At 35.1% G+C, this 24,048-nt stretch overlaps 1 protein-coding gene across 1 annotated transcript in view; it reads left to right on the top strand.

The window, feature by feature from the left end:
- LOC113511366 (metabotropic glutamate receptor 2-like) overlaps positions 1 to 24,048 on the top strand; it is a 96,408-nt gene that overhangs the window by 51,810 nt on the left and 20,550 nt on the right. The window contains exons 7-9 of the mRNA XM_052902260.1: positions 20,110 to 20,216; positions 22,069 to 22,218; positions 22,717 to 22,850. Coding sequence (XP_052758220.1) covers positions 20,110 to 20,216; positions 22,069 to 22,218; positions 22,717 to 22,850 — 391 coding nt within the window. The remainder of the gene's footprint in view (positions 1 to 20,109; positions 20,217 to 22,068; positions 22,219 to 22,716; positions 22,851 to 24,048) is intronic.

Here is a 24,048-nt window from a genome sequence, read left to right on the forward strand (position 1 = left end):
GCTATTCTCCATACACCGAGACATCAAGTTTCGCTTTTACACTGAAGGCTATACAGCTCTAAAAGGCACTTAACAGGAATTCTGTATCTTTCCGTTTCCGTGCATGTTAGTTTCGTTCAGCTATTTGTTCGAAATGTTGTTCATTTCTTAGAAATAACGTTATAAGAATGTTCGATATAATGGCATTGAGAACTTTCAATTTTGGGATATACAATTGGGACCATTTTTGTCAAAGCAATTTCATCGATATGGACTTTTTATTTGAGTTCCATATATAAATATTCTGGTTCTAATTTTAAAACTTATGTATATACAACGAAATTTTAAAATATAATTTTAAACCTAAAAAATTTGCTTCGGGACACCATAATTATCCCGGTATTTAAAAACGTAAGTTTATTATTATTTGCCCATTGCTGAACCTAGGCTTCCCCTATTGACTAGATAAGAAACTCTAGCCACCTGCATCCACTGACTCCATGCTATGCCTTTAAGATCGTCACTTTATCTAGTAGCAGATTTTCCTACACTGCGTTCTTGTCAAAGGTGTGTGTTCACTCAAAACTTTTCTTCCCCATCGATTGACGATTTTTCAAGCTATTTGATCAACCCATTGTCATACTTCAGCTTGCTTACTCTTCAGGCTATGTTGGTCACTTTGGTTCTTTTATGTATATCCTCATTCCAGATTCTATCACGCATATAAACTCCAAGCATAGCCCTGGTTTTAGCTCGATGAGTAACTTAAAGCTTTTGCATATGAGCAACCGTGTAGGATCATGTTTCGGTTCCGTAAGTCATCACTGGGAACACGTGCCGATTAAACTTTCGTTTCCAAATTCTTAGCGTTCGTTTTTACATTTTATTTTACATTATTGTCTTATAACGTTTGATCCACGTGACTATGTCAATATATTTAAATACCAATAGATATCTAAATATTCGCAGTAGGCTCACTTTAATCCACGTTAGATCCGATGGTAAACAAAGGGAGCGCTACCCGCGAACTTGCCAGCATAGCAAAGCCAAAAAATACCTGTAACATTTCTAATTATTTGGAGTTTGAAATTAAAAATACCAATTCAAAATCACAAATAAAAAAACTTTATGATGCTAAAAATGGCAAACAAGCTGACCACCCACCTGATGGAAAGTAATAACTGTCGCATACAGATATGAATAGCACCAAAATTATCAAACAATATTGATTGCTTCTAATCTGTTTAATATAAAATCATCCAACTACACATAAAATTATGTTTTAGTTTAAGGTCTTTGATCAATTAGTTCACTAATAAAAAGAAGTTACAGCACAGCTTTTAATTACCCAGACGATGTTTTACCAGCAACTAATTAAAACGAAGTTTACCAATGGTCTGTTGCTTCAGAATTGCTACGAAACTATAAATTACTACTACTGGAAGTATTACAGCATCTTATTTCGGTGTTATTAAATTAACCAGCTGAAGTCCATAGCTTTTGCTAAATGAATTAGGTTAATGCAAGATAAATATCAGTGAATATTGCCAGTTCTTCTAATAGTTAGAATGGAAATTCCAAGCCCCACCCTAGTCAAGTTGTTAGGAGGCCTGCTCTACTCCATCTACAGGGCAGGTCGTTGCCTTAGTTTTCTGATCATTATCAGATGAGATGTGAACCCGGAGATCTGATAATTTTCTCAAGGTATTTTGTATTGTTTTAATGGACAAGAATCTTACATACCCTTTCTGCCTTATCTCTGGCAGTTGAGACAGACTTTTCAAAATTTCCTATATGAACAAAATATGTACTCGAAAGTTGATGAAACAACTTTCGTATTTATAGTACATTTTAAAATCTTATTATGGGGGCCATATAATTCGTTCAATTATTATTGACTTAAATATTCGAGGTATCGATTATCTGATAAATTACATTATGATAGACAAAATACTAAAAAAAAAAACTAACAAAAACGACAACTTGTCCATTCAGCAATACTAAAGTTCTTTTATTCAAGCGAATTTGTTCAAATCCTTACTAATATTGTAAATGTAGAAGTGAGTCTGTTTGTTATATCTTAACGGTTTAACATTTGATCCACTATGATATTTAATATACATGTACGATATGATACTAGCATTTAACCCAATCAGGCAGACGAATTTAAGGATAAAGTCTAGTATTACGTAAAGCAACATAGAAACCAAATTATGTTTTAGACTAAGTATGGTTTTGATAAGTCTAATGTAGACAAAATGTTTCAGATTGCCCCATTTTGGGGCCTAAAAGTTTCATATACAATTCTTCATTAAGCCAATTTATAAAACGTACCACAAGTATTTTATGGAACCTAAAAATATAAATCCAATTCTTTGCTCTGTTACACATGGAACACGAGAAATCTAGCTACCATTTCTGGGTTGGGTAATAAACATAAAAAAAGAATGTAATCTCAAATGGGGTATTCAAAGTTATTTTATATCGCTTTCATCGTGACAAAGTATAAGCCGTATACGTTCGGGTCTAGAACACTCCATATTATTTTAATAATTTAAGGGACGGCGACATCAAAATACGTTATTAAATTAAAAAGATATCCAAGGCCTAGACCCTGCAGGATTAAGCCCGTATCTATCCTTGAAATTCTAGCTAAGAATGCGGCCACGAATGCCACTGAAGGGCAAGATTATTAAACGCAAATTATATATATATATATATATATATATATATATATATATATATATATATATATATATATATATATATATATATATATATATATATATATATATATATATATATATATATATATATATATATATATATATATATATATATATAAGGGTGGAATATGGCGTGAATTTACTGGGTACAGAGGAATAACACCTGAGTCCAACGCAAAGCAACGCATGGGGGGTATCATTGGTATACAGTATACTCTGTTATGTCCACGGTACTGTGGCTATAGGCGACGGTTACCACTTTTCATCAGGTGGGCCGTCAGCTTGTTTGCCATTCTAAGTTGTATAAAAAAAAAATACTAATTCCTAGACAACACTCTTATGCGATAGAGGAATATTTTTACATGAAATAAGTCCAGAAATATGGAAAAAAAATGTTAAAAAGATTCTACGTACATTTACATAAGTTGTGTTTGCATAAGTAATGACGGTGATCGCCTTAAGATAAGGCAAGGCAAATCGTAAGGAGTACCATGAAAAATGTAATGTATTTTGTGATATCTTTAGTACAATTATGGTCTATAGGCGACTTACTGCTTTCTAAGGGCCGTCAACTTATTTAACACTCTTAGTATCACAAAAAACTTACTGTAAAGTGATTAACCTAGGAGGAAAACTGAAAGTAGCATCAAAAATTGGTAAATTTAAAAAACGAGATTCACTTGATTAAACCAAAGTTAAACTAAACCTGAGATGAAATGGAATTATGATGCTAAAAGACTTTGTGAAAAGAACATTAATATTTCAAGTGATAAAGTTATTAAATCAATATCAATACCAGCTTAATCGATCACTATGAAATATACAAATACTATTTTATTTATTTAACTCTTTATTCCACTAGAAACATAATAATAAACAATGACATATAAACAATTCAATTGAAATACAGTAGCACAGGGGGGAAAGGGATTGTTAGCAATGGAGTTTGACAGCCCCATTGCTAACAATATGCCCTATTAGGTCGAGCTCCACGTGGTTCCCCCTAGAAACCATCGTGAACAATTCTTGTTGAATTCGTCACGATGAGCTAACTGACCCGCTTCATCCTCACCTATCAACCTTCACTGGTGCCCCGCCGGTGTATACCGATAGCGCGGGTGGGGTTACCATTCCATTATCAACCATAAAAAAAAAATACAGTAGCACAAAGTACAGATTAAAATATACACATAAAGGTACAAAAGGCGGTCTTATCACTAGGACAATCTCTTACAGCTTATTTTTTACCTTTGATTAAAGGAGAACAAATACTTTACGGGATGAAGAGGGACATAGGTTGCTTTGTATGAAAATCAATGAATATATTCCAGTAACACGGACGCAGTCTCTAAAAAAAATTAAGAAAATATAGAAAATACCCAAGAGCACAACGATTCACAATTCTGTAGTCGCTTTGAAGCTTCCATTTTCTCTACAGCCAACGAACGCAATGGCAGAATTTAAAATCCATTATAAATTAACAACAGCAGGCCCAACTGCAGTACAAAGGAATTCTCTGCAATTGCAATAGTTCATTTGTAACGTAACATTTTCAAAATTTTGTATATCAAACAGTTATATTTTTATTTACATTCATAGAAGAGAAGCAATACATTTTGCTATAAAATATAATAAATGATCTTTTTTTTTCCTTTCTCCTCTACCCAAAGGTAGACTACCTTAAGGAAGAAATTGCCTTAGCGATAAGGCCGCCTTTTGTACTCCATAAATGTGATATATCTTTGTATTATTCTTTAAGTGGTGCAATAAAGAGTAAATAAATAAAACAAAATAAAACTGCTTAAAAGTAATTCTTTGACGAATTATATTGTTGTCATTTGTTTCATGTCTCAGGAATAATAATAGAATGACTTATAAATTATATGCGGATAACTGTCCATTGCTGGACATATCCTGCCTTGCCTATAAGGGGAAATTTTTCCAGTAGTTTCTACGCTTGACAGGCGAGTCACTTTTATACTTGTACATATGTAATTTACCTATTTAAAAATTGTATTAGATATTTATTTTTATGTATCATTTACATGGCCATAGCAATGTGGTCCCGGCATAGAATAGGCCACCCCTTCCTTTCCCGTGGGTGTCGTAAGAGGCAACGAAGAGCACTTAATGGTAGAGCGATGAACAGCAGCATTCCTCTTAAAACATCTCTAAAGCCTAACTGCAGTTGCCAATCTACTTGCCAAGCGTGGCAGCTACTGGCAAATCCCCTCTTTGTGGGGGAGGATATGTTCAGCAGTGGACACTTAATGATACAACTATATCATTTTAAATTGTTATTTACAACAATTTTTAACTCATATCTATGCTGTTACAATACCTTAGTCCTCAAGAATAGTATTTTTTTTTATATACAACTTAGAATGGCAAACAAGCTGACGGCTCACCTGATGGAAACGATGGAATCTCAACTGCTTCACGGTTGAAACACGAATCGAACAGAGGTACCCAAGCAAGGTGAATATACGGGAAACATGCGATATTGTAATATATATATATATATATCACAGTGGTCTCCAGAGAGAACTACGTGGAGGTCGACCTGATAGGGTATATTGGTAGTAATGGGATTATTTGACCCCCTTACTAACAATCCCTTTCCCCCCACGCCGGCAAGCCCATTCTATTTTCACCCATTCAAAAAAAATTATCTACTTTCCATCAATTTAACAATTTATTTGCCATTCCAATTAGTTGAGGAATTATTTATTTTTCTTACCTCCGTCCTGACTGCCTGCATAAAAGCATTCGTATTGTCCCCGTCCTTTATTTTTGCTGACATATTTCAAATTCCTTATACCGCTTATCGTCTATTTTTATGCACAATGCAATGCTATTGCACGGTGGCACGTTCATAGCAGTCATAATTTTATTAAAGAAATAGCAGCGGTCGGCTATAATTCAGAGCATTGGCATCTTTTGTTCTTCTACCATTGAGTTTCTACATGATTTCTGAAGTGGCCAATCAATTTACGTATTTCTTTTAATCGTTAATAATATAATTAATAATTAATTTATACCTCAATAATAAGTTTTATTACTTATTGTACAATTGTATTACTTATTTTATTTTATTTACTTTTACACATATAAATATCACATGGTAATATACGCAATCAACACGTCCTCACAACTCGAAAATCAACGCTAGACTGATTCACAGTTCGCCCGGCTCAATCATTAAATAGTTTTATCCGCTCTACCCTGCATTGAATGAATGAATGAATGAGTATACTTTATTTGCATTATACAATATAGGAAATAAGCAAGACAATTTACAAACACAACGATACAATTGTATAAGTACAGTAAGGCGGTCTTATTGCTGAGTGCAATCTTTTCAAGACAACCTTAAGGTAATGGACTAATTGTTGTACAAGTAGGTGTGATAGTGCTGTATAATTAAAAAAGCATTGGTAGGATTTTTGTCAATAAACCATTCTATACATTAAAACTATACATAAATACAAAACTAGTGTGAAAGTAATGAATTTACATTTGAAAATATCAATTAAATTTAAGGAAATATGAACTATTAGCATTTTGTTAATAATCTATATTTTGTTCTAAGGAAATTTCGTTATGAAATCAGAACGTGATAACTAACTAGGAAAAAATTGTTATGTATATTTTTTTGATGGGTGAAAATGGTATGGTAACCCCGCCTGCGCTAACGGGATACGCTGGCGGAGCATAAGTGAAGGGTGATAGATGAGAATGAAAACAGGCCAGTTAGCCCATCATGGTGAATTCATCAGGAATTAACCATGATAGTTTCCAGGAGGAACCGCGAGAAGGTCGACCTGGTTGGGTATATTGCCAGCAATGGGATTCTCAGTCTTCATTACTAACAATCCCTTTCCCCCTGTTATCTATATTTATCTTCTATACTTATAATTAATCTGTAGAGAGGTCAATTCTGTACATGAAATATATTTCCAAAATAACTATCAGCAGGTGATTAGTGATCGATACTGATGCCAGAAATGCGATCAGTAAAATTTTTATCTGTCTGCCTGTATGTTCGTTATAGAAACAAAAACTACTCGACGGATTTTAACGAAATTTGATGCAATTATTCTTCATACTCCTGGGCAGGTTATAGTATACTTTTCATCACGCTACGATCAATAGGAGCAGAGCAGTGAAGGGAAATGTTGGGAAAACGAGAGAAGTTACTCCATTTTTTTTTTTTATGTAAAAATGTCCACTTGTGCGAATAAATGCCGCTAGTTAATAAATATAACTGTAGGTCGCTATAGGTTCATTTCATATCGAAAGTCCAAAAAAAATGCAAAAAAATTAATGAATTAAGATCATAAAAAAAAACCTTCTAATTCAATCATTTTGTAAGCCAAGAGCCTCTTAACAGTATTGTTTTAAGTATCTCTTTTGTTAACTGTAACGAGAAATTAAAAATTCAGAATTCATTCTCTATCAAATTGACATGTAAATTTATCATTGATTCAGAATTCAGCCTTATTCAAGGTACAGAGACATAATACCTTCATCTTCATCATATCAGTAACTAACAGTCCACTGCTGGACGTAAGGCTTCATCAGTAGAGGTTTGCCAGTAGATACCACGCTTGGCAGGCGGGTTAGCAATTGCAGTTAGGTCTTTAGGCAAAACATTTACAAGATAACATGAGGAATTTAAAAAGAACGTGCCTACAAACATTTAAAAGGCCGGCAACGCACAACTTCCCTCGTGTTGCAGGTGTTCATCGGCGACGGTAACCGTTTCCCTTCAGGTGGACCGTCTGCTCGTTTACCTCTCTGACAATAAAAAAACCTTAATCCTCAAGAATGGCAACGCATGTATAATATCATGAGTGACATAGTATACTTTGAAACGTTCGTGGTACTGTTCATCATCTTGTTTGGCATTCTAAATTGCATAATAAAAAGGATCAAAAAACTATTTAAAGCAATATTGTAATTCTTTTTAAATGGTTTTTTAAACGGTTTTATTATTAAACGGTTTTTTAAATGGTTTTAAGTCATCATATATAAGTGGTTACAACCTTCTAGTTGTAATTTCTGAAATTTGGTACACACATTTAATTTAGATGACAATACAATATAATAAAATCAATAGCATATAAAGATGCCGCCGATGAAGGCATAAACGCAATATGGGTATCAAATGAAAGGGCTACACTAGTAAAACACGATGATTATGTCAAAATTTAAAATTCAAGATGGACGCCGTTCCAATATGGCGGACTAGGTACATAATACAGGCAGATAAAAAAAAATAGGTAATTAGATACCTCGTTAGTAAGCGGTAGTTATACCACCCAAGTTAAGGTAATAGGTTAAAACGTGCCGAGAACTGTATGGCATTAGTGGATAAAAATGTAATGGTAAGCGTTTCCCCCTCAAGATTGGGCGCATCTTGTTGTATATTAAGCCTTGCCTTTACTGATGATGTCAAAATGATAATCGTGGAAACAACATGGTAACAATAAACAAAAAATACCAACAAATTTAAATAAGAAGCTTACCATTCACTTGAAGGTCAAAAACATGAACATTGACCTCAAAAATATCTTAGGCCACATTACAGAAATTTTTTGGCCTCAGTTCCGTCGCACAAATGTACGAAACAGATATATCATCAGTTTTAAGACTTTGGCACAGACGGCACACGTTATTTACCTTCATATAGTTTCCAGCAAAATTCAATTATGGTTGAAAAAAGGATGTTTTATGGGCATTCACCGTCCATAAAATGCAGGGCAGCACCGTCGACCATGCAGTAGTATATTTGGGCTCAAAATGGTTTGAGGAAGGACAAGCAGAAGGAAGGGCTATGTATTGAGAAATTAGATTGTACTAAATTATCAGGTAAGAAACCATGTAATAATGATGCACTGAATGAATTAAATAGAATGAGGAATATTCGGTAAACAATTTCACTAAATACTAAAAACAAGAAAATAAAAATCGGTAAAAAAACTTTTAAGTTAAACGGTTTTATGTTATGTGCACTGAAAACTACAAAATAAATAAATAGTTACTTACCTATTCGGTCATTAATATCTCTGATGGTAGTGGTTGTCATAACATGAACCATGTCGCAGTTCATGAAAGAACACTAACACCAGGGTTTGCTTGGTAGGTAAACTAAGCAGCCCGCACTATAACAAGTAGGTATTTTGACCTTCTAGTTCAGAAATATTTTAGTACTAGGCAGAATAGCTTTTAAGCATATTAGACTAAAATAAAAACGTGGGGCCCCTCTGAAATCATAGATACGATATCATTAGATTGCTCCGTTGTGAACGGCTGGTTATTGATGGTCAAAACCTCCAGTTACGATTATAGTAATCGATTCAGCGGACTCTGGACTCCGGAGCTATGAGGTTTCGGATGCGACCGGGATAAATGTTAGGATGATGATGATGACGATTATAATAAGTCGATGAAATCCACACAGTATAGTAGAAAGCTAAAATGATGGGCCCCACGTTTTTATTTTGTTGTATTCTGAAAAAATATTTCTGAATAGAAGGTCAAAAAAGTTATAGTTAATTACCAAACAAATTTTTTTTATAAAATCAGGGCAAACAGCGTTTCCTTATATATTACAAAGTGATACCATAAAACCGTTTAATGTATATACAGCAGAAGAAAACTTTGTACAAAATCATTTTTACCTCCAAATATTTTAATTAGTAGTTGTGTTTGCATGTCTGTGTTTTTTTTTTGGGATATGAATTTACAGGGTACAGAGGAATAACACTGAGTCCTCAGGAATGGCAAATGAGTTTATAAACAATATCTTCTGTAATGTCCATGGTACTGCTCATGTTTGTTACCACTTTCATTTGTCAATCTTTTGTTTGTATTGTAAAAACATGTTATTACAGATCCTTTATGTCGAAGTTGTATGCTTAGTAAATATTCGGAATGCAAATGCTGAACAGGGGGTCTACTATGAAATGAAATTCCGAATTTTCGGGCTCAATTTCGTGTTTTTGTTAATACCAAAATCGACCCTATAAATGAAGCCTAACATCTCATTTGTCATAAATCCTACCATAAAAGTAAAAAGGAACGATACTTTAGCATTTTTAATATTTTTAAACGGTATGTATCAAGTAATTTTAACATCGAATTTTTGTTTCGTTTGGATCCGAAATTTTGGAAAACATTTCATAGTAGGCCCTCAGTTCGGTACAAAAATCCGTTTTACATTATATTGCCTGTAAATCTTAATACGTCATATTTAATTATTTACTCTTTAGCACCATAAACAAAAAAATATGACAATTGAACAATTCATATCAGTAACATAAATTTAAATGTCCACATAAAGGTACAAAAAGCGGTCTTATCGCTAGGGCAATCTCTTACAGACAACCTTTACAGAAGTCATCATATATAAGTGGTTACATTCATTTGTTTTACAATTTAAGAAAACCACACTTGGCAGACGACTGGCGAACCGCAGTTGGTAACTAGTGGAGTAACGACTTTAATGAAGGGAGTCAGTGTATACAGGTGGCTCAGGACCGTTCTTTATGGCAGTCGATGGGAAAGGCCTATGTCCTGATGATGAATTGTAGTCGTGTGAATTAAAACCTTCACGAAGTTCAGAAACACGAACTCCTCAAGAATATCTTAGGTCTTAGCACGTAACAGTTTCCCGAGACACAATTTCATGTAATAACTCATTTGACTTTTATTCTATGTGAAAGGAAGCGAATTCGTCGATGAAATCGTAGTAGATCATGAGACAGAATATATACGCCGGATGACTCATATCATGGAGGGTTATATAAACAACCTCACTGGTGCAGTAGTGGGCATGTTCTTCATCATCATGTTCGCTGTTAACTATCCATAATAAATTTAAAAAAGAAGTACATAAATGGCTAATAAGTAAATGTTATTATAGTGTCCAGGAATATTTACAAAATATAAAATGTTGACACATTATAAAGGATTGATTTTTCTGTATTGCAATTATTATTATATCTGTACAATTAACGTTTAAAAAATTTATGTTATTATATTATACTCCTGTCGACATACAAGAGAGTCCCTCTTTCTTTGTACCTCTTTTGTTTAAGAGGTTGAAATCACATTTTCTGTCCATTTGAGTAATATATTTTTTTTGTATTTTTCTAATTGAACCGTCAAATCTTAAAATCATTAAACGAAATTTCTAATGTAAGTAGTATATTCCTTTTTTTAACATTTATTATATAAGTAGGTAGGTATTGTATGTATTTATGTAATATTTTATTATGTATTTTAATATTTTATTTAACTGTATATTTGTTTATGTATTAATAGTTGTAGCACTTCAGCTGCCTGAACGAAATGCTTTCTTACTGTACTGGGTTGACTGCAAGAGATCTCTGTCAGAGATAAGTCCACCCTTGCTCACTCACAAGTGCAATATATATATATATATATATATATATATATATATATATATATATATATATATATATATATATATATATATATATATATTATTACATATTAAAAAAATATTTTGACATATCTTATGTAATGACTGTTGCACGTCAGTAATGACAAAATGTGTGAAACCATTATAAAACTACCATATAACTTTATTGTACGACATTTTTTTGCAATAAAATTCATTCATTTATTCATTCCACTGCTGATCATAGGTCTTCGCCTATTTGAGGATTTTGCCAATAGTTGCCACGCTTGGCATGCGGATTGGCAACCGCAGTTAGACTTTTAGAGATGTTTTAAGAGGAACGCTACTGCCCATCCCTCTACCAATAAGTTGCTTCAGTCGCCTCTTACGAGAACCACAAAAAAGGTGGCCTTTTCTAAGTCAGGACCACACGGACTACATTAAAAAAAAAAATTCAAATTGGTCCAGTGAAAATTTTATCAATAGTTTAGTTTTAATGAAAATAACTTTTTTTTATACAACTTAGAATGGCAAACAAGCTAACGGCCCACCTGATGGAAAGTGGTAACCGTCGCCTATAGACATGAGCAGTACCATGGACATGACAGAGTATACTGTTTCGCCTATGATACCTACCATGCGTTGCCATTCCTGAGGACTCAGGTGTTATTCCTCTGTACCCAGTAAATTCACGCCATATCCCACCCTTCGAACCGAAACACAGCCATGCAAACACAACTGCTTCACGGTTGAAAAACTAATTTTGCCACAACTGAAGTATATTTCTTTTGTATAAAACATAGATAATATTTTAAAAATAAATTATTCACTTACTTCTTTCAATGTTCAACACTATGTGAATGGTATTAAGTCCAATATAAAGTGAACTGTTAATAAGGGTACAGGAATAGAAGGGCTGCGTGGTACTACATCGTAAAACAGAAGTGATACAAGCCGGCTAAACAGAATGATCAGGATACGTCGTTTCTTTTATGGACATCGTTCCAACCTTGATGACGGATTGTCCGCATTTCTGAGGCAATAACTTTTGCTTGAACCCCCCAATATATTTCCTTTTCAGCTAAGTAATATAGTGTCCGTGTTGATTTTGATTTATAACCAACTTCAAAAATCTCAACTCGATTGCATTTTTATTTCTTTTTTTTTTATACAACTTAGAATGGCAAACAAGCTGACGGCCCACCTGATGGATAGTGGTAACCGTCGCCTATAGACATTTGAAAATGGACATAACAGAGTATACTGTTTCGCCCATGATACCCCCCATGCGTTGCCATTCCTGAGGACTCAGGTGTTATTCCTTTGTACCCAGTAAATTCACGCCATATCCCAAGCTTCAAACCGAAACACAGCCATGCAAATACAACTGCTTAACGGTTGAAAAACGAATGATACAGAGGTACCCAAGCAATCGACTTTTGTACAAAGTCTCCCTCTGGTAATGTTATGTTTCGTCATATCATTATATCTTCTTATTTGTTCAGGGTCGGCAACGCACGCGTAATACCTCTGATATTGTAGATGTTCATAGGCTACGGTAACCACTTGCCATCAGGTGGGCCGTATGCTTGTTTGCCACCTCAGTGGTATAAAAAAATCTACATATCAGCTTTTAAATGTCCAATTCTGAACACAAGCCTCCCCTAGGCGGCTTCTGCTAGTAGTTGCCACGCTTGGCAGGCGTATTAGCAATCGCAATTAGTCTTTGAAAATGTTTTAAGGGGGACGCTGCTACCCATCCCATGCCCTCCCTTAGTCGCCTCTAACGACACCAACGGGAAAGTAAGGGGTGGTCTGTTCTATGCAGGGACCACACGGGAACTTTTTAATTTTATCAAAATCGATTTAGTAGTTTAGTTTTTATTTCTTTTTTTTTTTGGGTGTTTTCTACAATTTATTTACATAGTCTACTAGTTGATTTTGGTTTTTTTCTAAACAATTTTATTTTGTTATTTTCTTTAATATCCCTCTTACTATATATTATAACGGTGAAACTTTGTGAGAATGTTTGGTATTCTTTCACTCAAAAACTACTGAACGGATTTGAATGAAATTTGGTACACAGATAGATTATATTGCAAATCGCGGAATGCAGCTAATATTACACATATGAAAGTGAGTATTTTTTCTTTGTTTGTTTGTTAAGTCTTAATGCCTAAACGTTTTAACTAATTCATGGTATACATGCAATATTTGGCCGTGTGGTCCCGGCATAGAATAGATCACAACTTTCTTTTCCGTGGGTGTCGTAAGAGGCAACTAAGGAAAGGCGAGGGATGGGCAGCGGCGTCCCTTTTAAAACATCTCTAAAGCCTAACTGCGGTTGCTAAACTGCCTGCCAAGCGAAGTAATTACTATTAAAACCCCCTAAGGAGGAAGCTTATGTTCACTAGTGGACAGTTAAAAGCTGATATGACGATGATGAAGTAATATTTTGGATGGAGAAGAATTTATTCCAGACAATACACATATTCCAGTCACGTAGAATTCGCAGGGTAAGAGGTAATAATACATGGTATATAGTGCTATGTCGATCCAAACTGAGCAGTTTTTTTTTTCAAATACATACACAAATAAGGTAATACCCGGATCGATACGAACAAACATGCTCGTGCATACAGATGTAAATTTTATCGGCATCGAACCTCCAACTATCAGAAAGGAGGGGAAGGGGGTTAGCTGGTAAAGAATGCATATGGCATTAACCTGGCTACTTGTACAATGTTTGATTATGCAATCACTACCACTACATAGTATAAAATAAAGTCGTTTCCCATCTGTCTGTCCCTATGTATGCCTAGATCTTTAAAACTATGCAACGGATTATGATGTTATTTTTTTTTAAATAGACATAGCGATTCAAGAGGAAGGTTTATATGTATAATACATGCATAATATAGTAGAAAATACACTGATTATTTTCTCGAAATTGTAAGTACGTTACGATACGTTTAAATATATATATATATATATATATATATATATATATATATATATATATATTGTATTCTGTTGTATATTTAGTATCAGCATTGCACCCGTGCAAAGCCGGGATGGGTCACTAGTAAATAAAAAATAAATAAATCATTTAATGATTTCGCCAAGTTAACATTCTTTTTATGCAACTTAATATGGCAAACAAGCTGACGGCCCACCTGATGGAAAGTGGTAATTGTCGCCTATAGACATGTGCAGTACCATGGACATAACAGAATATAATGTTTCGCCCATGATACCCCCCATGCGTTACCATTTAGACTAAGATATTTTTCTATGGATGATAATGAAATGGTGATTCCGCCTGCTCTATCTATATAAACTGGTAGGGCACCAGTTAAGGGTTATAGGTAACGACAAATGCAGGTCCGTTTTTTTTTAATGGGTGATAATGGTATCGTAACCCCGTCTGCGCTATTGATATACACCGGCGGGGCACCAGTGAGGGATGACAGATGAAGATGAAAGTAGGTCAGTTAGCCCATCCTGACGAATTAAACTAGAATTAGTCACGACGGTTTCCAGGGGGAACCACGTGGTGGTCCACCTGACAGGGTATAATGCTAGTAATAGGGCTATTTGACCCCATTACTAACAATCCCTTTCCCCCCATGCAGGTCCGTTAGCCAATCGTGACGAATTCCGCTAGAATTAACCACGATAGTTTCCAGGGAGAACCGCGTGGAGGTCGACCTGATAGGGTGTATTGCTAGTAATGGGGAAATTAGACCCCATTACTAATAATCCCTTTTCCCCCGAACTAAGGTATTATACCTCTGTACCTTGTAAATTCACTACCATATCCCACCCTTCAAACCGAAACACAGCCATGCAAACACAACTGCTTCACGGTTGAAACACGAATGGGACAGACCCCTTGAATATACGAGTACCTTTCATATGATACATATAATTTTTAGATATTAATAAAATATATGAATTTAACCATTCCTCAGTTAAATCATACCATGAATAAACATGAGTTTGAGAGCATCAATTATATTTTGAGCAAATTGTAATTCGATATACTGAGAGGGGTGAATTGTTAAAAATTAATCTTTCATACATCGAAAACCAATATCGTTCATGAATATGCATGCGGTTTACACAGCTTGCATATTTTTATTATATATTAATACAGCATAATGTTATACTGTGGCTTCGGTTGCTTAAAAAGTAATTATAAAACATGTATGTATATATATATATATATATATATATATATATATATATATATATATATATATATATATATTGCTGACATTGTATTTATAAATTAATTATTATAATATATTAATTATTATTTATAATTTATATAACTTCATGATATTGTATTGTATTTAAAAGTTGGATACTTTGTACAAAAGTCGATTGCTTGGGTACCTCTGTCCCATTCGTGTTTCAACCGTGAAGCAGTTGTGTTTGCATGGCTGTAGAGGAATAACACCTGAGTCCTCAGGAATGGCAACGCAGTATCATGGGGGTATCATGGACGAAACAGTATACTCTGTTATGCCCATGGTACTGCTCATGTCTATAGGCGACGGTTACCACTTTCCATCAGGTGGGCCTTCAGCTCGTTTGCCATTCTAAGTTGTATAAAAAAAAAATTAAAAAATCTAAAAAAAAATTTAATTATCAGATTGGCGACGGAATCATAGGTTATATACACATTGCCGTGTAATCCTGGCAAAGAATGGGCTATCCCTTCATCTTCCGTGGATGTCGTAAGAGGGGACTAAATGTAGCTAATAATCGAGTGATGAGAAGCAACGTCGCTCTTAAAACCTCACCAAAGCCAAATTGAGGTTGCCAACCTGCCTGCCAGGCGTGACAACTACTGGCAAAACCCTCCTTATTGGAGAGGCCTACCTTCAACAGTGAACAGTTGATGGCTGACAGGATACACACACTTGTATAAATAAAAACATAATGACACTGTGAGAAATCCCCTTAAAAAAGTCTCTTAAAAAACACCGATCAAAAACTTGTTCGCTATTCCCAATTGTCCACGATTTTGTCGCTGCATTAGAAGTAACATCACATCCTATGGATTTACATACAAACAGAAAAGATCACGCGGGAATAAAAACTCATACCACGCTTGGAAGACTGCTGAGATAACTTAATACTGCTGTGGAAATTGGCGTGAAGATATTATGAATTTGTGTTTAGGTACTTACAAGTAGGGGCGAATGAAATTGACAATTGCAACTAGCTATTTCTCTTAGCATTGTCTACGTAAATCACTATGTAAAGTATCCTATGTATTAAGCTAGTATATAATATACATTCTTAATCTTTTACCATCTCACCTTTGGAATACACTGCCTATTAATATCAAGAGGGAGAGGGATCCCAGAGGGAGACTTTGTACAAAAGTCGATTGCTTGGGTACCTCTGTCCCATTCGTGTTTCAACCGTAAAGCAGTTGTGTTTGCATGTTTGAAGGGTGGGATATGGCGTGAATTTACTGGGTACAGAGGTATAACACCTCAGTCCTCAGGAATGGCAACGCATGGGGGGTATCATGGGTGAAACAGTATACTCTGTTATGTCCATGGTACTGCTCATGTCTATAGGCGACGGTCATCACTTTCTATAAGGTGGACCGTCAGCTTGTTTGACATTCTAAGTTTTATAAAAACAAATAAACAAATAAAAATCTGGTGTTAAAATATTTATTCACACTAACATCCGAAACTTCTCCAACAGATGTTAATAAAATTTCGTAATTTGAGAGATGGTAATTTTTTTTCCCCGGTAAGAAGAAGTAGACCTGGTAGGTAGCGGTAGGCGGAAAAACACAAGGTTTATAGGGTTTCTAAGAATGACAGTAAAAATGCTTCTGTGACTAATAATCGATACTACAAAAAAGCTTTAAATATTCTTTTGTCGTCCCATCCATCAAGGTTCAGAGTCGGCATTCAGAGCATACATATACTCATAGCAAACACTCTCTAGGTTTGTTTGTTCTAAAATAAGTAGATCCCCGACTGACAGAATCTGTTTTTCTTTTATGATTTCACATTGTGAAATCTCATAACATTATTAGTACCTTTCAATTGAATTCAGCCTAAATGGTCGCGTACAACGCGGTTTCAGAGATGTTACCTCCCACGAACACTCAGGTTATGGAATGAACAAGAGACTACAGCATGGGGTGCTTCAAAAGGTGGGTAAAGTGGTTTCTTCAGGGTCGGCAACGCGCGCGTAATACCCCTGGTATTACAGGCGTTCATGGGCTACGGCAACCACTTACCATCAGGTGGGCGTATGCTTGATTGCCACCTCAGGGATATAAAAAAATATATAAAAAAAAGAATGTAAACTGGAATATTTAAGAAAACGCATCATTATCTTGTTACCTTAAACTTAGTTTTATAAAAAAATTAATCTTTTTAAATACTACACTCTATTGTTGTGATGCACCTTCATAAATTCTGTTATCCTCCTTTTGCTTCGTCGTAAACAAATAAAAGGAATTGTTCTGGAAGCTTCTTGTTAAAACTCATATTCGATTCAGTTCAATTTATTCATAAACAATGTTACATTGTATTGAATATTCCAAGTTGCAATTAAATCAAACTGACAAACTATATTCGTATTATAGAAGAAGTGTAAGTAAGTTTACAAACTAATTAGCTTTAGTGTGGATTTTAGTTTCTATTTTTAACTTTTTATTTTTATTTTTATTAATGATACTATTGGTCATTATCAAATAATAATATATGTATTTTGTTAACTGACACAGAGTTCTACGTCTTCTATCATCATCTCGGCAGCATGAAATGATGACTCTCAGAAACAATCACCCAAATAACTTGATAGAGCCTAAGAAACGATTTTTACGTGCTTATAATATTCAAGGAATTGCCCCTTAACTCCTGTACGTTAAGGAGTTAAACCTTCCATCATCAGCTCAACTAAGTAAATTAAGGGAGTCTAAAAACCCACTGACGTTACGTGCTAAAAGTATTTTAGAATTATCCTCTAACTCCTAACCATTTAAGAGATGTGTCTTTCATCATCAGTTCAGCAACATGAGATGATGACTACCAGATACAAATATCTGAATAAGTTTTGAAAAAATATGAAACACCATATATATGCCAATAACATTTGAATTTTACCGTCCCATCATCAGATCCCAACTTGATGACAATGGGACCACCTCAGGAGTAGACTCTATGGAATAAAAAAACAATTTTTGAAGTCGGTATAGAAATGAAGAAAAAATCGGTGGACATACGTAAAAAAATATACAATCAAAGATGTGATGTCCTCCTTTTTTGAAGTCGGTTAAAAATGAAATACCATTTACTCATATTACTGGAATCACTTCACTAAGCCAAATAGACGTTATCTTACCTTTTTGTCTGACGTGGTTTCAATATGATTTCGAATAGACGTCAAAGAAAGTCAGCCTGTTGGAATCAGATCGTCGATCCGTTACCAGTCACCTGACGCTGTGACCTGGAGTCCACAGTAAACAACTTTCTCCGAGAAATATGTAAACTCTTAATATGATATAGTTTATTTCTGAAGTTTTCTCAGTAAAACAATCTCATTTCCGCGCCGTTTGACGTTTCTCAGAAAAAAAAATATTCACTTTCGCAAAATTACATGGCTTTCAGATTCTCGTGCTGTTTTCGTTGAATGTTAAATATTTTTTTAACTTATATTTAGCTCGCCATTATTATATTAATCCTACGTCTGCGTAGTTGCAAACATTTTTAATTGCTAACTCTGCATTTGGTAATCATAAAATATACAAGGTTAAAGATAATATTACTATGCCAATCCGCCTGCCAAGAGTAAGAACTATTGGCAAAATTCCCCCAAGGAAGGGCCTATGCTCAGCAGTGGACAATTAAAGGCTGATAAAATGGTGATATATCTCCTACTTTATCTACTTTAATAATTCACCTCATATACGCCGATTCTAGAAACTCTTGGCGTGACTCCTTCTTCAGATAGAACACTAAAACTTAGTCTAGTTCCGTTCTCTCTGCCTACCTCGCAAGAAACTTGGCGTGAAGATGGATAAAGAACTAATATCGTTAATTTCTCTCATTTTCTTATCACTGAGGGTCATCATCACACGAAGATGGCATTCTTATCACCACAGTGCAGTCTTGGGTTATGAGTATACACTTTTGGGTATGCATCATCTAGCAGACTTATATTACTGCATCAATCCATCGTGTCGGTGCTCTTCTTCAACTCCTTTTTATTTAATGTCTACGACAACTTCTCTAAATGTTACAACCTAAATTTGACCATATGTGCAAAATACTGAAGGAATCGTTGCATGCAAATGGTCAAATGGCAGATCTTCACTTTCTAATTTTGCCAGATATAAAGCGTTTGAATAGCGCATCGTTCAAGAATACATACATATCTGTCATGCCTGTCTCCTATTAAGGTAGGCAGAAACAATAGAACGCCAAATGCTTCGATTCAAACAAACTTCTTTCGCTTCTTCCACATTCTTCAGCACGTCGCTTTACGCACGTCGCCTTGGTCGGCATACGTCCGTCTAGGGCGGCCCCTACCGACATCTCCATTCATTCATGCTCGATAAATCTCTTTCGTAATTCTTCTTTTGTCCATCCTCTCCAAATGGCCAAATCAAAGCAAAATTCCCTTTTCTATTCTGTTATATTAAGAAATGCCAAATTTTTGCACCGGCGCCACATCTCAATCTTGTCGATCCGGCTTTAAATGCGCGCCTTTGATATCCATGTCTGTTTTTTTACAACACAGGGGGCAAACGAGCATGCGGCTTACCTGATGATAACTGACTACCGCCGCCCATGATCACCCACAACACCGACGGCAATGCAGGTGTGCTGCCGGCCTTTTAAAAAGGATTATGCTTTTTTTTTTAACATCTCGGAGACAAATAGTAGATATTAAACAAATTGTATAACCGACTATTCTTTAATACAGGGACATGCACGCAGCTGTGTGCGGTGGTAAACCAGGACTGTGCGACGCAATGCGACCGGCGAGCGGCGCAGATTTACTGCGTTATCTCAGAAAAGTTAATTTCACCGGTACGTATATTTAATGTGCTGAATTAGCATAATAATAGGACACCTGGTAGGTTATATTTTGAATTCACAGGATTTATCACTGGATTTCTTTTGATTAAAGGAATATTAGATGAACTAAGGTGGGTATCTATTAAAATTGCGCATATATTTTTTGCATTTATGATAAAAAATATGCTAATGATTTCAATCCTTAAGTTGGTTGAGCCGGGGTCATTTTCATACAAAATATTTTTGTAATACACGCTGTAAGTTTAACGGTGTTTTATTAACAACCAATACTAAAAAATTGTTTTAAATATCCTAAATCCGCAAATTAAATTAGAATATTGCTTGGGGTTGCCATTTGGAACTGGCATAAATTGGGCCACCTCTTTTTCTTTACCGTGGGTGTCGGAAGAGGCGACTAAGGGAACTTAATGGTCGATGAATGGGCAGCAGCGTGCGTCTTAGAAAATCACCAAAGCCTATCTGCGGTTTTCAACTTACCTGCCAAGTGTGGCAACTATTGGCCAAACCCCCAAGGGAAGGCCAATGTTTAGTAATGGAAAGATAATGGCTGATATGGATGATGATGATGATGAACATACCCACTACAGCTCCATAAAAGCCGTCAATATAACACTCGATATAAGTACCTACATGTCGCCTAGTAAATTAAAATCCAATATGGCGGTGAGCGAGCCTATAAGCGGCCTCTTAATTAATTTATTATTATTAATCTACTATACTCAAGGTATTTTTAATTAGTTAGAAAGTTAGTTATAAATTCAAAAAGACACTTGCCTCCTTATTAAAAAAAAAAAAAAAAACTAAACTAAACCTTACCTAACCTTCTACTCCATTTTATTTATTAAATTGTTTTGTTATTTTCTTTCAAATTGGCAATTTAACATAAAAGAAAAAGAGAAAACATTTCATCAGTTAAAAATAAGGTTTAAGTGTTTTTATTTATGTTAATTTATTAAATGATAGTGTTTTTGAGTGAGAATTTCCCAAGCCTCCTCAAGGGGGTCGCGGAAGGTCGCGATGCCAATAGAAAATACCAATTTTGCAAATCGAAATGTTTTAGTTATTTAAACTAATTATGAAAAATAATTGGATTTGATATTTGTATTGTAATACAATAAACATACAGATAAATTACAGTAGAAGTCACGAAGGATAAGGGATTACGAAATATTTTTACATACTAAGGGGATTGCGCCATGGAAAACTTTGAAAATCACTGTAATACAGTATCATTAACAAAATATCTGCAAAAAAAAACCAATGGACATTATATTTTTCAATTATTTATTTCTACTTTTTCCGATACCTGAAAGTGTTTACCGTATATCAACTTTTATACACTACCTTTCCCCGCAAGGTTGACACTTGTGGTTGATAAATATCGATTAGTCGACCAGCTAATACAAATGCTGACAATTTAAAAATGAAAGCTTTGATCTATTGTTTATAAAAGTCGAAAATTAACAAGATCGTTTAGGTAAAATTGTTACGATTTATTCTCTTTTTCTCTCTGGTTCTCTGGGCATATTATTTTTTCTTTTAGTTATAAAAGTTTAAATAAAAAAAAAATACACAATTAAAATAAAGTTCCACAAAAAATCTATTTCAGATGTGACAATACCAATCATGGAAATAAAAAAAAAGTTTATGGGACCGATCTACAAGTATATTCTTTCAAATAAAATAAAATCCAAATCTTAGAAAAGTACTTAAACAAAATACATCCGAATTCAGAACCTCCGTCTTTTTAACCGACTTCAAAAAAAGGATCTTATCAATTCGGTAAAATTTTTGTTTGTTTGTTGCCACATGTGCAATTTCTATTTATGTCTTTGCGTTCAAGGTCTCAGCGGCGATGAGTTCCAATTCGACCAGAACGGAGACGGCCCTGCCCGTTACAACATCCTGCACTTCAAACAAATATCCCAGGGTCACTACCGATGGGTAAATGTTGGCCAATATCTGGACGGGAAACTGTTTCTGAATCTCGACGGTAAGCAATGTCATTTACACTTTAGTCCTCAGGAATGAGGGGTATCATGGGCGAAGCAGAATACTCTATTATGTTCGTGGTACTGCTCATGTCTATAGGCGACAGTTACCACTTTCCATCAGGTGGGCCGTCAGCTTGTTTGCCATTCTAAGTTGCATAAAATAATTAGTGATAACTTAACAAACATAAAAAAATATAACTGAAATAAGGAAGTACTCTTTTTTTAAATCAGTTGGAATTAAAAAAAAAACAATATTTTTTGGATGTTTGCTAGTTTGTAATGAATAAACTCAAAACTACTTAACCAATTTCAAAAATTCTTACACCCATAGAAAATTACATATATCACAATATAAAGAACTATGTTACATTACCAACAATTATTAATAGATACTAAATAATAATAAAATAATATATAATAAAAAAAAATTATCAATCTATTTACCCGTGCGAAGCCGGGGCGAGACTCTAGTGTTAAATAAATGGACTACGTTACAGATATCCAATTTAAGTGGGGCGAGCCTCGTCCACCGGAGTCAGTGTGCAGTGCTGAGTGCGAGCTTGGCCAAGCCAAGCAGTACGTCGAGGGGGAGAGCTGCTGTTGGCACTGTTTCAACTGTACCCAATATGAGGTCTGCACGTTTATCGTCTGTTATGATATCGTAAAGGGTTATTTGATCGTTACTTACAGTGTTATCACACATTATATGTGATATACTGTATTATTTTTGGACCTACTAAAATGTAACGATATCGAAGTACATAAATATAAGACCAGAAATTATAAATAGTACGCAGTCTATTGCCGGGACGTCCTGGCTTAGAATAGAGGGGAAGGGATTGTTAGTAATAGGGAGGTAAGTCTCCAGTTTTTACAAAAGTCGATTGTTTGCCCATTCGTGTTTCTACCGTGAAGCAGTTATGTTTGCATGGCTGTGTTTCGGTTTGAAGGGTGGGATATGGCGTGAATTTACTGGGTACAGAGGAATAACACCTGAGTCCGCAGGAATGGCAACGCATGGGGAGTATCATGGGCGAAACAGTATACTCTGTTATGTCCATGGTACTGCTCATGTCTATAGGCGACGGTTACCGGTTTCCATCAGGTGGACCGTCAGCTTGTTTGCCATTCTAAGTTGTATAAAAAAAACCCTTCCCTTTCCCGTGGGTGTCGTAAGAGGCAACTAACTTCAAGCAACAGCAATGTCCATAAGTCAAACTGCGGTGGCCAAGCTGCCTGCCAAGCGTCGCAACAACTGGCAAAATCCCTTCGATGGTAAACAAGCAAGGAACACTTCTGTTCCTTATGACAATCTATAGAGAAGACCTATATTCAGCAATAGACAAATAAATGGCTGAAATACAAATAAATGGCTGAAATGATAAAATGATGATGTGATATGTATTAACGAACGTTCGCCCATCTAATGGAAATTGGTAAGCGTCATTTTCATTCTTCTTTCTACCGCTTGTATGACGGACGATGTTCTAAGGAATTCTCCTAAATGATACGTACAGCCACCTATTATATACATTTTTTAATTTTAATTTTATGCTTAATCTTAAACGGTTGAATACAGATGAGTTTCCTCCTGCGAACAGTCAGGCTGAGGAATAACCTCCATGGAATAGAATTAATACCGAGATTTTCCCAAAAAATTATAGTATGAAGTTCTTTAAAAAGGTGATAATAAGATTTCTTCAGAGTCAGTAATCATCATCATCATCATCATATTAGCGTTTAACTGTCCACTGCTGAACAAAAGCCTCCCCCTTCGGGAGTCAGGAATACGCACGTAAAGTTCTTGGCCTTGCAGGCGTTCATAAGCT

The sequence above is a fragment of the Galleria mellonella genome, unplaced genomic scaffold (genome assembly GCF_026898425.1).
Source record: "Galleria mellonella isolate WM207_F2 unplaced genomic scaffold, CSIRO_AGI_GalMel_v1 utg89, whole genome shotgun sequence".
NCBI lineage: Eukaryota > Metazoa > Arthropoda > Insecta > Lepidoptera > Pyralidae > Galleria > Galleria mellonella.